This window comes from Gordionus sp. m RMFG-2023, chromosome 3, assembly GCF_954871325.1.
Source record: "Gordionus sp. m RMFG-2023 chromosome 3, tfGorSpeb1-WG-v2, whole genome shotgun sequence".
NCBI lineage: Eukaryota > Metazoa > Nematomorpha > Gordioida > Chordodea > Parachordodidae > Gordionus > Gordionus sp. m RMFG-2023.
Window position 1 is genome coordinate 50,926,658 of NC_088777.1, and position 13,528 is coordinate 50,940,185.

At 25.4% G+C, this 13,528-nt stretch overlaps 1 protein-coding gene across 1 annotated transcript; it reads right to left on the reverse strand.

Annotated features, from left to right (window-relative positions):
* Positions 1-366: 366 nt before the first annotated feature.
* Positions 367-5,471, reverse strand: LOC135926620 (uncharacterized). The gene is made up of 3 exons (XM_065462546.1): positions 4,769-5,471; positions 1,319-1,397; positions 367-566 (listed from the first exon to the last, which is right to left on the reverse strand). Exons 1-3 carry the CDS (start codon positions 5,327-5,329, stop codon positions 436-438), a joined length of 771 nt encoding a protein of 256 aa, XP_065318618.1. The 5' UTR covers positions 5,330-5,471; the 3' UTR covers positions 367-435.
* Between the last annotated feature and the right edge of the window lie 8,057 nt (positions 5,472-13,528).

The window sequence follows — 13,528 nt, forward strand, 5'->3', positions numbered from 1 at the left end:
ATTTATTCTCTATTTTATAATGTGAATCATTTAATTTAAAATATGATTCCTCTCTATGACTTCGATAATTTAAGTGATGTATATGATATGACAATGAATGGTAAATATTTTCCACCTCATAGCATATATAGGAAATATAACATTAATATTTTATTGTTGATAAAGTTATCGCAGTCTATGCATAAACTCTAACCAACATTTATACAATAATCATATATTTTATGTCCAAAATATTTCGTTATCATTTATATCAAAAAATATATTTTTATAATACACATTTTTTGGATGGACAAGCCATCATTTAATTTACGAAAGGTTACATATAGTATAATATATATATATAACTTTACAATTTGAGTAATAAATATAAAATTATTTGAAAATAATTTGACTTTAAAAATATTTTTTTATTAATTAAAAGGTAGATATTAAGTTTTAAAAAATTAAATACCCCCTTCGTAATAAATATGCTAGGAGAAACGCCTTTAATAAGATGCTAGGACAGCGAATCTTGTAAGCAGAATTGCATTTGTCTTTATCGTTACAGCAATACAGTTCTATTTCATCTGAAATAAATGAAAATAAAAATAAAATTAGAGAATATACATTCATTACAAACTAGACAACTAATCTTCAAATTATTATAACAATATGTTTAGGTTAACCATCTAAACTATCAGTTAGAGTTAATCTATTTATTTTTTTGAAAATAAAGGGGATCAAAAATGAAAACCTGTTTTTTTTTCTTGTTCTTTAAACAAAAAATATTCAAGATTTTTGCAATGGGAAAGTATATTTATTTGGAAATTTTTCAAATTCTTTCAGAAATAAAGAAAGAAACATTTTGTGCAAATTGAAATGAAATCTATTTTTAAATCTCATTTTGCGAGTGTTTCAAAATTTCGCTAAAATAATTTTCAACCTTGTTTTTTTTCTCTTTTTCTGTTCTTCTAGATCCCCTAGTAACATAAAAAAGATATCACGTAAAAAAAATGATTCCAAGAGATAACCCTAAGATTATCTCCCTTGCCCCACCAATCCCAAAAATCATTTTCTTCATTCTCTACGCCCTCATCTCGACCTTCGTGAATGAATGACAAATTGTTCCTACCAATCTCGTCCCTGTAAGACATTTATTTGCGGTTGGTAATAAGTGAAAGTATTTTATGCGCGTTTTTCGGCCATGCCCGTAAATCAGCATGTCAGTTAAAATATATTTCGTACAACTTTTAAGGATTTTTTTTTAACGATAATGATATGAATTTGTCTAATTAATTAGCTAACTTTGGTCCGAACCCATAAAAATATATCTATGTACCTTCTTGACTTTCGTCGCAATATTTTAGACAACTTTTAGCCGTCACCCATGTATCCATAGAATCTTTAAAATTGATTTTCTTTTTTTTGTTTTTTTTTCAAAGAAAAATAAATAGTAAATTTGAAAAAAAAATGGAAGAATAATGAGAATTGACCAATGATTGGCATCTCTATTAAAAAAGATGTATAAAATAGCAGAACCAAGCAACTTGCTAAAAATGCTAATCTTTCATCCACAAGTTTTTTGCAGTGGTGTTGCTAAACGGCCCTATTTTTAAAAACGGCTTTTCCAAAATTACTTAATAAGATTTCGTTAATAAATGTCCAAACCATTCTTGCCATTTATGAGCAAAATCTCCAGGCTTGCATTATATTTTTTTGTCTAAAATATCGGATTAGCCCTTTTTTTTTAAATCGAACCTTTAAACAAACATTACTTTGCCGCTATTTCACGATAGCGGTGCATGCAAGGTTAACTGTTTAACCCCCTTTTGTAGTAAACAATAATTAATAAAGCAAAATTGGTTATAAATTTTATAAAAAAAGAATTAGTTGAAGTTGTAATTTAGCATCCCTTAGAGTCATCGAACCAGTATTATAGTAAGCAATTGGGCGCAGCTATAATGAGGAGATAGCCGGACTTACTACAAGTTAGACTTGCCTATAAAAAACTATGCTGCGCTACAAACTATAGCTATGCCGAGAAGGGGGAAAAAAATGGAAGCTCTAACTATATATTGATCAATATTTGCAGTCAGCTGACTAGACTAAAATTATTTAACACGCGGCTCAAATTATCTGCCCATTTGAATGTGCTCGGCACCTAACATTTTCTAGGCAGGATTTATATAATAATCTTTTTTAATAAAAAAAATTGATTTTTATTTTCTTTCTTAATCTTCTCTTCTCTTCTCTTCTCTTCTCTTCTCTTCTCTTCTCTTCTCTTCTCTTCTCTTCTCTTCTCTTCTCTTCTCTTCTCTTCTCTTCTCTTCTCTTCTCTTCTCTTCTCTTCTCTTCTCTTCTTCTTCTCTCTCTCTTCTCTTCTCTTCTCTTCTCTTCTCTTCTCTTCTCTTCTCTTCTCTTCTCTTCTCTTCTCTATATACCTAAATGATTCACAGTCTGATGGACGCCATTGATGAATAATTATAATAAAGTATAAATACAATAGGCATGAAATTAGCATAACGTTAGAACTCTCCGTCATAAATATTTTTTTAAGGCTTTTAATTAAATTCTTTATTCTTATATTTTTACCCTGTTTATTTTTTGAACAAAAAAAAATAATAAGAAAAAAAATTTATTCATAAAAACAAGTTGTTGTTTCGTTTTTATTAAATATGAACAAATCTCGTCTGCCAAAAGCAGTTGATATTTTTCAATTTGGTTAAAAAAAGGGAAATTGTTAAATTGGCTCAACAATAACTCTACATTCTTAAATAATTGAGGGAACGATCTGAAAGCTGCGTCTTGATTGGATACATTTAACGCTCGCACGCTCTTAAAACCTAAAACATTATAATATATAACTTTTTTTTCTAAAGTTAAGGACTTTCAAAGTACCACTCACTTTCTCTTCTACCCTTGGAGTAATAATGACATACGACGTCGGTCAACATAAAGCTGTCTGTTATGCAATGCTTAAATTATATCAAAATTCAATAAGATCCATGTTTAAATATATCTATAGCCTATTTCGGAGGAAAAAACTGTCATTCAAATTCGCATAATGCAGTTTTCCAGCTTAGCTATCTGGCTTCTGAGCCTCACACGCTACTCCGTAAACTATGAATTGTATATAAGGAAAATTTATGACATTATTTTGTATTTTTATAAAACCCCCAGTCCTAAGCCTCACTGAAATTAGTTAAGTATATTTGGCCGAATTTAGGAATTAAATGTTATTCAAATTTGTCTGTTCCATTATGCGTTGCTAAAATTAGTATAACCAATTTTGCATAAAATGATTTTTTTATTTTAACAAAAATGGACGGTAGACAGTATAATAAATACTTTTTTTTAAAAGTAAAATAAAAGCTGCTAGATTCCACCCAATGACATATAATGATAACTAGACTGACGAAAGCTCCTTTAATGCAAATCAGCTGGACCCGCCATTTTGGTAACCCATATTAATTGTCATGTTAAAAATATACTATTAAATTGATAATTTGCTTCCTTATTATCTCGACGATCCAGTAATTCTTAAAGTTTGCGTGTGACTTAGGAATAAATTGGACCCTAGTTTAAAAATTTTAATTTATGAGTAACTAAAATGGCGTCCCCTGCAGTTTTCATTGATGTTCACTTTTAATAAGTGCATCGTCAGTCTAGGTATTATTATATGTCATTTATTTCACCCAATCCCTCCCTAGAGTTAGACTAAATAATTTCTCTTTAAAACTACTTCCAAAGCTAAAATCTTTTCTTAAAAGCAAGATATAAATGTCCAGCAATAAAAAATTCAGTTTTCTTAATTGGGGGGGGAGGTAGGGGGAGATGATAAATAGTGTTTTTTTTGTCAGGAATTTTTTTTTTATAAATTATTAATCTCCTTGTAAAGATTTTAAATCTAAGAATATATTTATATGAAATTTTTCATTTAACATGCTCATTTAATTAAATTGAATTATAGAAAAAAAATAATTTTGCTAAATTTATTATATAAATTAATTATTGCGGGCTGTTTCGAAATTTCGTTAAAATGATAAGCGTGTTTTTTTATGTTTGTTTTTTTATGTTTGTTTTTTTATGTTTGTTTTTTTATGTTTGTTTTTTTATGTTTGTTTTTTTATGTTTGTTTTTTATGTTTGTTTTTTTATGTTTATTTTTTTATGTTTGTTTTTTTATGTTTGTTTTTTTATGTTTGTTTTTTTATGTTTGTTTTTTTATGTTTGTTTTTTTATGTTTGTTTTTTTATGTTTGTTTTTTTATGTTTGTTTTTTTATGTTTGTTTTTTTATGTTTGTTTTTTTATGTTTGTTTTTTTATGTTTGTTTTTTTATGTTTGTTTTTTTATGTTTGTTTTTTTATGTTTGTTTTTTTATGTTTGTTTTTTTATGTTTGTTTTTTTATGTTTGTTTTTTTATGTTTGTTTTTTTATGTTTGTTTTTTTATGTTTGTTTTTTTATGTTAGTTTTTTTATGTTAGTTTTTTTATGTTAGTTTTTTTATGTTAGTTTTTTTATGTTAGTTTTTTTATGTTAGTTTTTTTATGTTTGTTTTTTTATGTTTGTTTTTTTATGTTTGTTTTTTATATTTATTTTTTTATGTTTGTTTTTTATGTTTTTTTTATTGGAAAAAAACCCATATAAAAACAGAATTATATCTATTAGAAATTGATTGAAATTTTGGTGTCCACAAAAAAAGTTATTTAACATTTTTTTAAAATAAAAATAAGTAAATTTTTATCAATTTATTTTTTATCCAATCTGTTTTTAAAAATAAAAATTTTACCGCACAAAACCCATTGCAACTTTTGCTATCGATGGTTCTTCGATTGATAACTTGCCTTTTATACCTAGAATTTTCCAGATAACTTTTCAAAGTTTTCCCATTTTTATAGAAAGTACACGGCTTTTTGCTAGAATAACCATACATTTTGTTTACGGAAGAATCAACCCTTTGATCATTTTCCTCTTCCGTGTGGAAACATGAGATTATCTCTTTTACCGCTTTGGTTCGCTCCTTTCTTGTCGAGATTCTTGAAGTGTAACTAAGGTTTTTAGCGTTGCGCGGTGAGAGTGACTTTTCGGCGTTATCAAGTTTAACGTCACTCAATTCTATTGCATTAATAACTCTGTTCAATAAGCTAGGGGCCCATCCCGGATAATAGCCACAAGAATAACATTCTATCATGGGCAAATTATTTTTGTCCTCCGATTTGAAGAAGGTATTTGAAGTAGGTATAACGAGATTTAAAAAAATGGCGTAAAAGTGGTAGAATATGAAGGCCGGAGTCGATTTGTGTATGAATGAATCTAGGTTCCCCGATGTTGTCGCGATAATAAATAGCATTTGTAAAAAACCGTTTATTAGCGGTAAAAATGATATTAAATTCTAGAATTTTTTTTTATATTACGTTTAGGGAATAGGTAGAAAATTTTTTTTTGCCATTCAGGTTTCCATCGAGTTAGCCAATAAAGTTATTTTATCAATAAAAAATATATATTTTCCTAGATTGATAATTTATTCATAAACAAATATATTCAAAAAATGATAATCTTTTAAAACAAAAGTAGTTACAAATTTATGAAAAATTATTTTATTTTTTTCAAAAAGTTACATTTTTTTTTAAAAAAATCATTTGTATCGATTTCAATTTATTTATTATCATTTTATTTTTAATATTCTAATTTTTTTTTTTTAAAAATATTTTTTCAATTTTTCGATATTTCTTCATCATAGTTTTGATGCTTCAATTTTTCAATTATTATTTTATTATTTTTTTTTAAAAAAAATGTTTCATGTTTTATTTTTTAAATTAAAAAAACTTATATAAAAATTTAATTGAATTCTTTTTGAAAAAAAATATAAAAATAATAAATAAACCTTCCATTTCTTAAACAAAAACTTCAATTGGAAATTTTTAAACACAATTATACTTGTTTTTTTAGGTACATTTTCATTATTAAATTAAGCTCTTTTTAGAGCCTTCTATACTATTAATATATATTTTTATTTAGTAATTTTATATATTTTTAAATAGTTATTCTAATATTTTAGTGTTATATCTTTTTTTAAAAAATTATACCAATATCAATATTATTAATATAAAATTTTAAAAATTTACAAAACAAAAAAGGAATTATAAGATGGAGAAATAATCTTGGTTTTTAAAATAATAATATTGTAGTATCGCTTCAAACGCTGCGTTGCAAGCGTAAATAATGCATTTCGAATGGCCTCGTGCAAATTGGTAAAATTACCGTTTGGCGTTAGCAACCATTTTAAAAAAAACGCAAATAGGTTTGTTTTTTTCATTACTGTTTTTTATTCTTCGCTTTGTAATATTATATAATAAAATGTAATATAAAATAACTTACTTATAAATCCTAAAAAAGGGAATATTCAGAAAATAGAAGAAATAAGAACGCAGACGATAGTATCAAAGTCAAAACATTTTTTTTAGAACTTATTTAAAATTTTGAATCGACGGATATTAATAAAAAGACAATCTCAATTTAAACAAGTGAAATAACTTACTTATAATCCTAAAAAAGGGAATAATTTAGAAAATTAAAGAAATAAGAACGCAGACGATATAATATAATTTTCTAAGTTAAAAACTTTTTTTTTAGAACTTATTTAAAATTTTGAATCGACGGATATTAATAAAAAAGACAACTTCAATTTAAACAAGGGACGCGTTACGTTTTTTTATTAAAAAATTACGGCAAAACGTAAAACGCTAATTTATGCGCATGCGCACTATTAGGCTACAGTATTCTACAAGGACCAAAAAAAATAATTTTTTTATGGAGTCGTTTTTTTAAAAAAAATAATAAAAATCTAAGTTATCATTTATAAATTTTTTTGTTGGAAACAAATTGTGAAAAATTAAAAGCCAAAACTAATCACCTGACTCTGGCAAAAAAATAATAATTCAAACACAGATTTGCTATGTCTTAAATCGGACTTTTGAGCCTGGACTAAATAAAAAAAAGGATTGTAGATTTTCGGTTAGATTTGACGCGGTTTCGAGGGTTTTGAGTTTCCGGTTTCGTACTCTGATGAAGTAAAATTAAATAATATAGGTATACACATAAATTTACTTACGTGAATAGGTTTCAGAAAGGGCCCTAAAAATTTTGAAAGAAGGTTCCAAGTTCTAGTTCCGGCTTCTAGATTTATCCGCTTGATTCTTAAAGTTGAAGAGGTTTTATGGGTTCTGAGTTTCCAGTTTCGTTCTCTTGTAAAGTAAAATGAAATAATATAAGTACACATTAAATTACTTGCAATAATTGATTCCAGAAAGGGTCCCTGAAAATTTTGAAAGAGGGTTCTGAGATCTAGTTCCGGTTTCTAGATCTGTCCGCCGAGGGCTTCAATACATCCGGTTCAAAATTTTGTTCGCTTTGGAGGTAGAGTAAGGTAAAATAAAAAACAACTATAAACAGAATAATGCGCTACACATTATCACAATGTGTAAAGAACATTAGCATTCATTTTTTTCTTTAAAAAAATATAATGAGATTAGTTTGTAAACTTCTTTCAGGTTCTAAGTGGATCTAAATATTTCTATAATTTTAAAAATTATCCTATTTCATAAATTTAGGCAGGTCAATACATGTTACGAATGTTTACTAAGGCGATAATTGTTTGGGGCCTTGAGACACTGACCTGCAAAAAGTCAGATGAGTTTTTTCGAAGAGATAAGAAAATCTTTCCTTGGCTCGGTCGGCCCTTAATTTTAAACATCTCAATAATTATATCCGGATATGGATCTTTGAGAGATAAAAATTCCGGGTATGCTCAGATCAGGCAGAACCTGAAAAAGTCCTGAATCGAACGTTATAATTGACGTATGCCAATGAACAAGGAATGGCTAATAAAAAAATACATCATTCAATAAACATCTGTTCCGATCAATGATATATATAATACCTAGACTGACGATTCATTCATTAAAAGTGTACATCAATGCAAATCAACTGGAGACGCCATCTTGGTTACACTAATCATTATTAAAATTTTAAACGAGAGCCTAATTTATTCCTATATCTGATGCAAACTTTATTAAAGAATTACCTGATCATCGAAATAATAAAGAAGCAAGATATCAATTTAATAGTAGTTTTTACATGAGAATAATTACTATATGTGTTACCAAAATGGCGGGTCCAGCTGATTTGCTTTTAACGACACTTATAAATGCATTTTAATGAATGAATCGTCAGTCTAGTTATTATATATGACATTGGTTCTGATATAATCTGGCTAAACCATAGGGATAGGGGTGCTTTTAAAAAATTTTTAAACTAATTCCCATATCTGTAAAAAAAAAAAATTTTTTTTTGAAAATAAATTTGGAAAATTTATTAAAATTTAAAAACATTAATTTGCTAGTTGGAAAAAGACAAAAAATTTTTCGAATTTTGATATTCTGTCGGTCAAAAAAAATCTTTTTTTTTTATTAGAAAAAGTTTTATTGATTTTTGGGGAGTGAGGGGGGGGGGAGAGAATTCTCTCAAGGATTCTCTTTTCTCTTCTCTCGAATTAAAAAATTGTTTTTTTATTGCTATATAATGTTAATTTATATTATTATTATTGTTGTTATAGCTAAATAATTACTTTTAAAAAAAATTGTAATATTTATGTATCAAATATATATTTATATATATAATAATTTATTTATGTGCATTTTATTTTTTCCATATTAAAAATACATTTTATATTCGTCAGCAACTAGCAAATACATATATTTATAAACCATAACCTTTACGACTTCCCCCTTTCCAATAAGTAAAAATATGGATATTTTTGTTTTTATAATTACCAAAAGAAAAAAAATGATATTTTTATCGAGCCCGACTTTGAAAAAGTACTCGAACCGATAATAGAAAAATTCGTTTTATAGCTTTAGTAGAGATCTCTAAAGAATTAACCTTTATATTACCTCTCTTTGTCTCTTCTAGTATAGGTTGTATATATATATATATCTTCATACAGGAAAGTTTTTTGATAGTACGAATAGCAATCCTTTTTTTTATAATTAGAGTCCTGGCATATACCAAATACGTTGGAAGGTATACAATTAATTCAATGGAAAAAAATTGCATGGATTTTATATAGTTAACTACTGAATAAGGAAATAAATCTTATTATTCATAATTATCTAATTTCAACAACCCCCCCCCCCCCACCCCTCCCATTCCCTCTATAAAAAACCTCTCCTTCTATCCGATCCATTATTTTCCTTAAGTTTGTACCAATGGAAACAAAGAAATTTTATTGGATCAGCTGATTTTATATAACCGAAAAAGATTTTTGATATGACAAGTTAATAATTAAAAGATTTAAAAAAAAAATCTATTAAACTTTTAAAAAAGAATAGTAGAAGGATTAATATAGGAAGGGAATAATATCTGATTACTTTGAAATTTTTACTCCCAGATTTTACCTTTAACATTTTAATTACAACAAATAATATTTATAGAAATACACCTTTACAGAACTATTTTCGCTACATCTCTTATTATCAGCAGGCCCATAGCCAAGGGGGAGGCCCCGGGAGGGGCAGCCCCCCCCCTCCCCCAAAAAAAATTCCTTCGTCCCCTAAATCTGGCCCCCAGAATAAAACATGGCAACCAAAAATGGCTACCATAAATTTTTCCGACACCCCAAATTTAAAAAAAAATTTTGTAATTGAATATTTTTATATTTTTTAAATAAATTTTAAATATTTATTCGAAAAACATGTCTAGTTTGTAAATTTCTTCCTATCCTGTTTCATTTTTATCCTATAATAAATCCTCATTCATTCATATTTTATCATATTCATGTCCGTTTATGTATAACATTATATAGGCGTTTAATTATCACGTTTAAATGGTACTTATTTCAATGATAATTATTTTTATTATGGTTCAATCATGGTATTACGTCAATTCGGCGCGCCGTCAATTCAGCGCGGCGTCAATTCAGTGCGGCTTCAATTTGGTGCAGCGATAATTCGTCGCGTATCTAACGCAGCTACAATTTATTAAAAAATTTATTAGTATAAAAAAAAGGATGATTAAATATAAGTCATTTTGAATTTTAGTCCTATTAATTATTTCTTTATATTTTTTTTTTTACAAAAATTTCAATTATATTTATTAAATGTGCATTATCAATAACGAAATTTAATAATATCAAAAAAAAATTAACAACCAATATTTATACCGATTACTTTAGTAGACCAATTTATCACATTATAAGGCTTCGGGCCGGGTCCGGTCGGGCTTTGGAATTTTTTTAAAATATATCTAAATTTATCAATTTTATTTTGAATTTTTTATGTAAAATAAAAATATTTGATTGTATTTATAGAAACTAGATTCCATATAACATATGTCTTTTATTTTGAGTAATTATAAAAATTAATTTCTATATTTAAATAGATTCGGGCCTGGTCGGGCCGGTAAATTTTTTTAAAAAAAATTTCGGGTACGGGCCGGGTAGAAAAACTAGGCCCGATGCAGATCACTAGTATACATATTATTTTGGTTAAAATCTTAATCGACAATTTTAAAAATAGACCCAAATTTGGCAGTTTAACAGAGGTCTACTTTTCTCTGAGATTTTGCTAATTTATCTAGAATCAAATTTTAATCTAAAATAATCTTCTTATAAATATTTAATAGGGCTAATCAATTTATATATTTTTCACCGATAGCATTTCTTAAATAGGTTTTTAACCTTTTTAAAGTGAAGAAAACGTTTCATTAGTGCAGGTACTAATAGGTAATGTAGCTAAAATAATAAATAGTCTAAAAAAATATACTCTATTCTGTCTAGATTTAAGAAATTTATGAAAATCAGACATCACAAAATAACTTATCATATGAGCCTACTAGCGTAAAATTCTGAGATTTTCCTAAAAACCTCTCGTATTTCAAGCGTAATCAACAGTTTAGACTCAAACGGCAAAAGAAAATAAAAGCTTTAAAATAAAATTATGACAATAAATCTTTTCTTTTCTTTAATTTAAATAAAAATGTTTTAATAAGAAGAATAAAAATGTTTATTTTATAAAAATCCTCAATCGTAGATAAATCAATATTTGAGCAATTGGATTGTCTAGAAACTACTCTAAGTTTAAAAATTTCAATGCCAAACATATTAGCAATCTCCTTTACTTTTATATATATTTCATGAAATTTTTATCCAAATTTTCTCTGATATTTGTTAATATTTCAACAATATCCTTTGCTCTATTCATAACCTCCCATAAATCCAAATCAATTATTTTTAGCATTTTGTTAAAATCATATATACTATATGATCCAGAGTTAGTGAACAGATTAAATAACGAACAAGGTCTAAATTTTTATGATTCTATCATAATTTGATATGCACAATACTACATTTAGTATTAATATTCATTACACATTTATTTATATCCATGATTAATAAATATAAACATTAGCATTTAAATGTAAACATATAAAAATAACCATTCATATAGTTAAACATATATGCAAACATTCTTAGGAACGTGGTCTCTAATTTATTAAATTCTTAAATAGAACATATATAATGTTGTATAAAGAGAGAATTGGTGTGGAGAACGCTGTATTTATCATTTATTAAATCATGCTTCAAAATATATATCACTTTTTTTAAAATAAATACTTTACGTCTTTTTATAACCCATTTTGTCAACAATTTAAATATTTTATAAATGAATAAGTAAATGATCAATCATTTTGAGTTACGGAAAATAAAATACAATTTAAACGATGATATTAACTGAATTTTAGTTAAGCAAAAATTTAATATAAATCGTGTTTATGATATTTTGTTATTGCCGTAATACATTAAAACTTTAAAACTAGAATAAATATAATAATAAAACTAAAACTTAAAATAAAAAAATATAAAAAATATTTTGAGAATTCCATTTCATATTCATTAAGAAGAGAATGTAATAATAGACTCGAAAAAATATTGTTAAATAAATCAGTTTTGAATTCCTTTATAAATTTTTAAATTATTATATTCATATTTAATTTAAATTATTCTTTATATTTTCAATTAATGTATTGCTCAGTATGTGAATTGTGTAAGTTCAAGATTATACTTTTAATTACCTTTTATAATTTTACTTTTTATATATTTCTTAGAAGCGTCAAGTTTACTGCTAGGAAGCGAATGAATAATCATTTTTTATAGTCAAACCATACAAAAAATTGAGATTTTAGATAATCGAAATTCGTCTTTGTTTTTCGCGAAAATTTCGATTTATATTTTGGGCATCGAATCTATCATCATTTTAATTAGATTTTTGTGATTTTATTAGAATCATCGACTTCAAATGAGCTGTTGGTTCTTTATATCGTTAAATTGACCTAATTATTCATATAAAATAATCTTTTATCATTCAATATATTATTCCTTTAGGAATAATAAACATAGTCAGCAAAGAGAATTAGAAAATTTTCAGTGATCCTCTCATATTATTTATATTTAAAATAGAAAAATTACTAATGCAATTATCGATCTCAACTTTTGTAAAATTGGTTTTGCTCATCCTTATTTAATAATTATATTGAGATAAATATCATTTTTAATAATACAATTGCAATTTTGATATTTTCAATTAATTAATTCTTTAAAAAAAGAAGTAATTGTTTATTTAAAAAAATATATAATGTAATAAAAAAATATTTCTTCTTTTATTTATTATTAAGCATTTTTTATTCGTTTACTCAACGCTTATTTCCTCAATTTTATATTATTTAATGTAATAAAAAAAAATTTACACTAAAAATATCGTATGAGCATGATTTTTTTTCTTTTATTTATTTTAAAAAATAAGCAATATTAAATTTAATTCCCTCATTTATATTTATTTTTATACTGTTAGATTTTTTTTAAGTATCACTGGTAAAATAATATATATATATCTTTATTTTTTCATCATCCAGTGATTTGGTACCATGATGAAATTTGGGTTTATTACTCCTATTATATTTTACTGATCTTTATTTCTATTTTTGCAATTCATCATCCATTTTGATTTTGGCAAAATATACGTACGAAATTACATATTAGGTGTTTTCATCTATAATACAATTTATTTATAGTAAAATTAACTACCTTAATTTTAATTCAAAGTAATAAAGTAATATATAACAAAATAAAAGTATAATATAAATTATTACATATTGTATAAATTGTCATTTGAAATTCTAATATTCACTAATTTTTATTATAATCTTTTATGGTAATTTATTTATTATAATTTGATAATTTATTTTGACTAATATTATAATTTATATAAATTAATTAAATTTGTGAAATTTGTTTTTTTATAAATATTAAAACTTATTTTAATTAATATTATAATTTATATAAAATAATTTTATATTATATTACAATTATTTTGATTTATTTTGAGATCGTTTTCCTGTATATTGTAACTTGAACATAATGGTAGGTTATAAGCAAAATTTGCCTAAATTAGTGATATCAAATAGATGAACATAAAATACAATTGATTGAATGTAT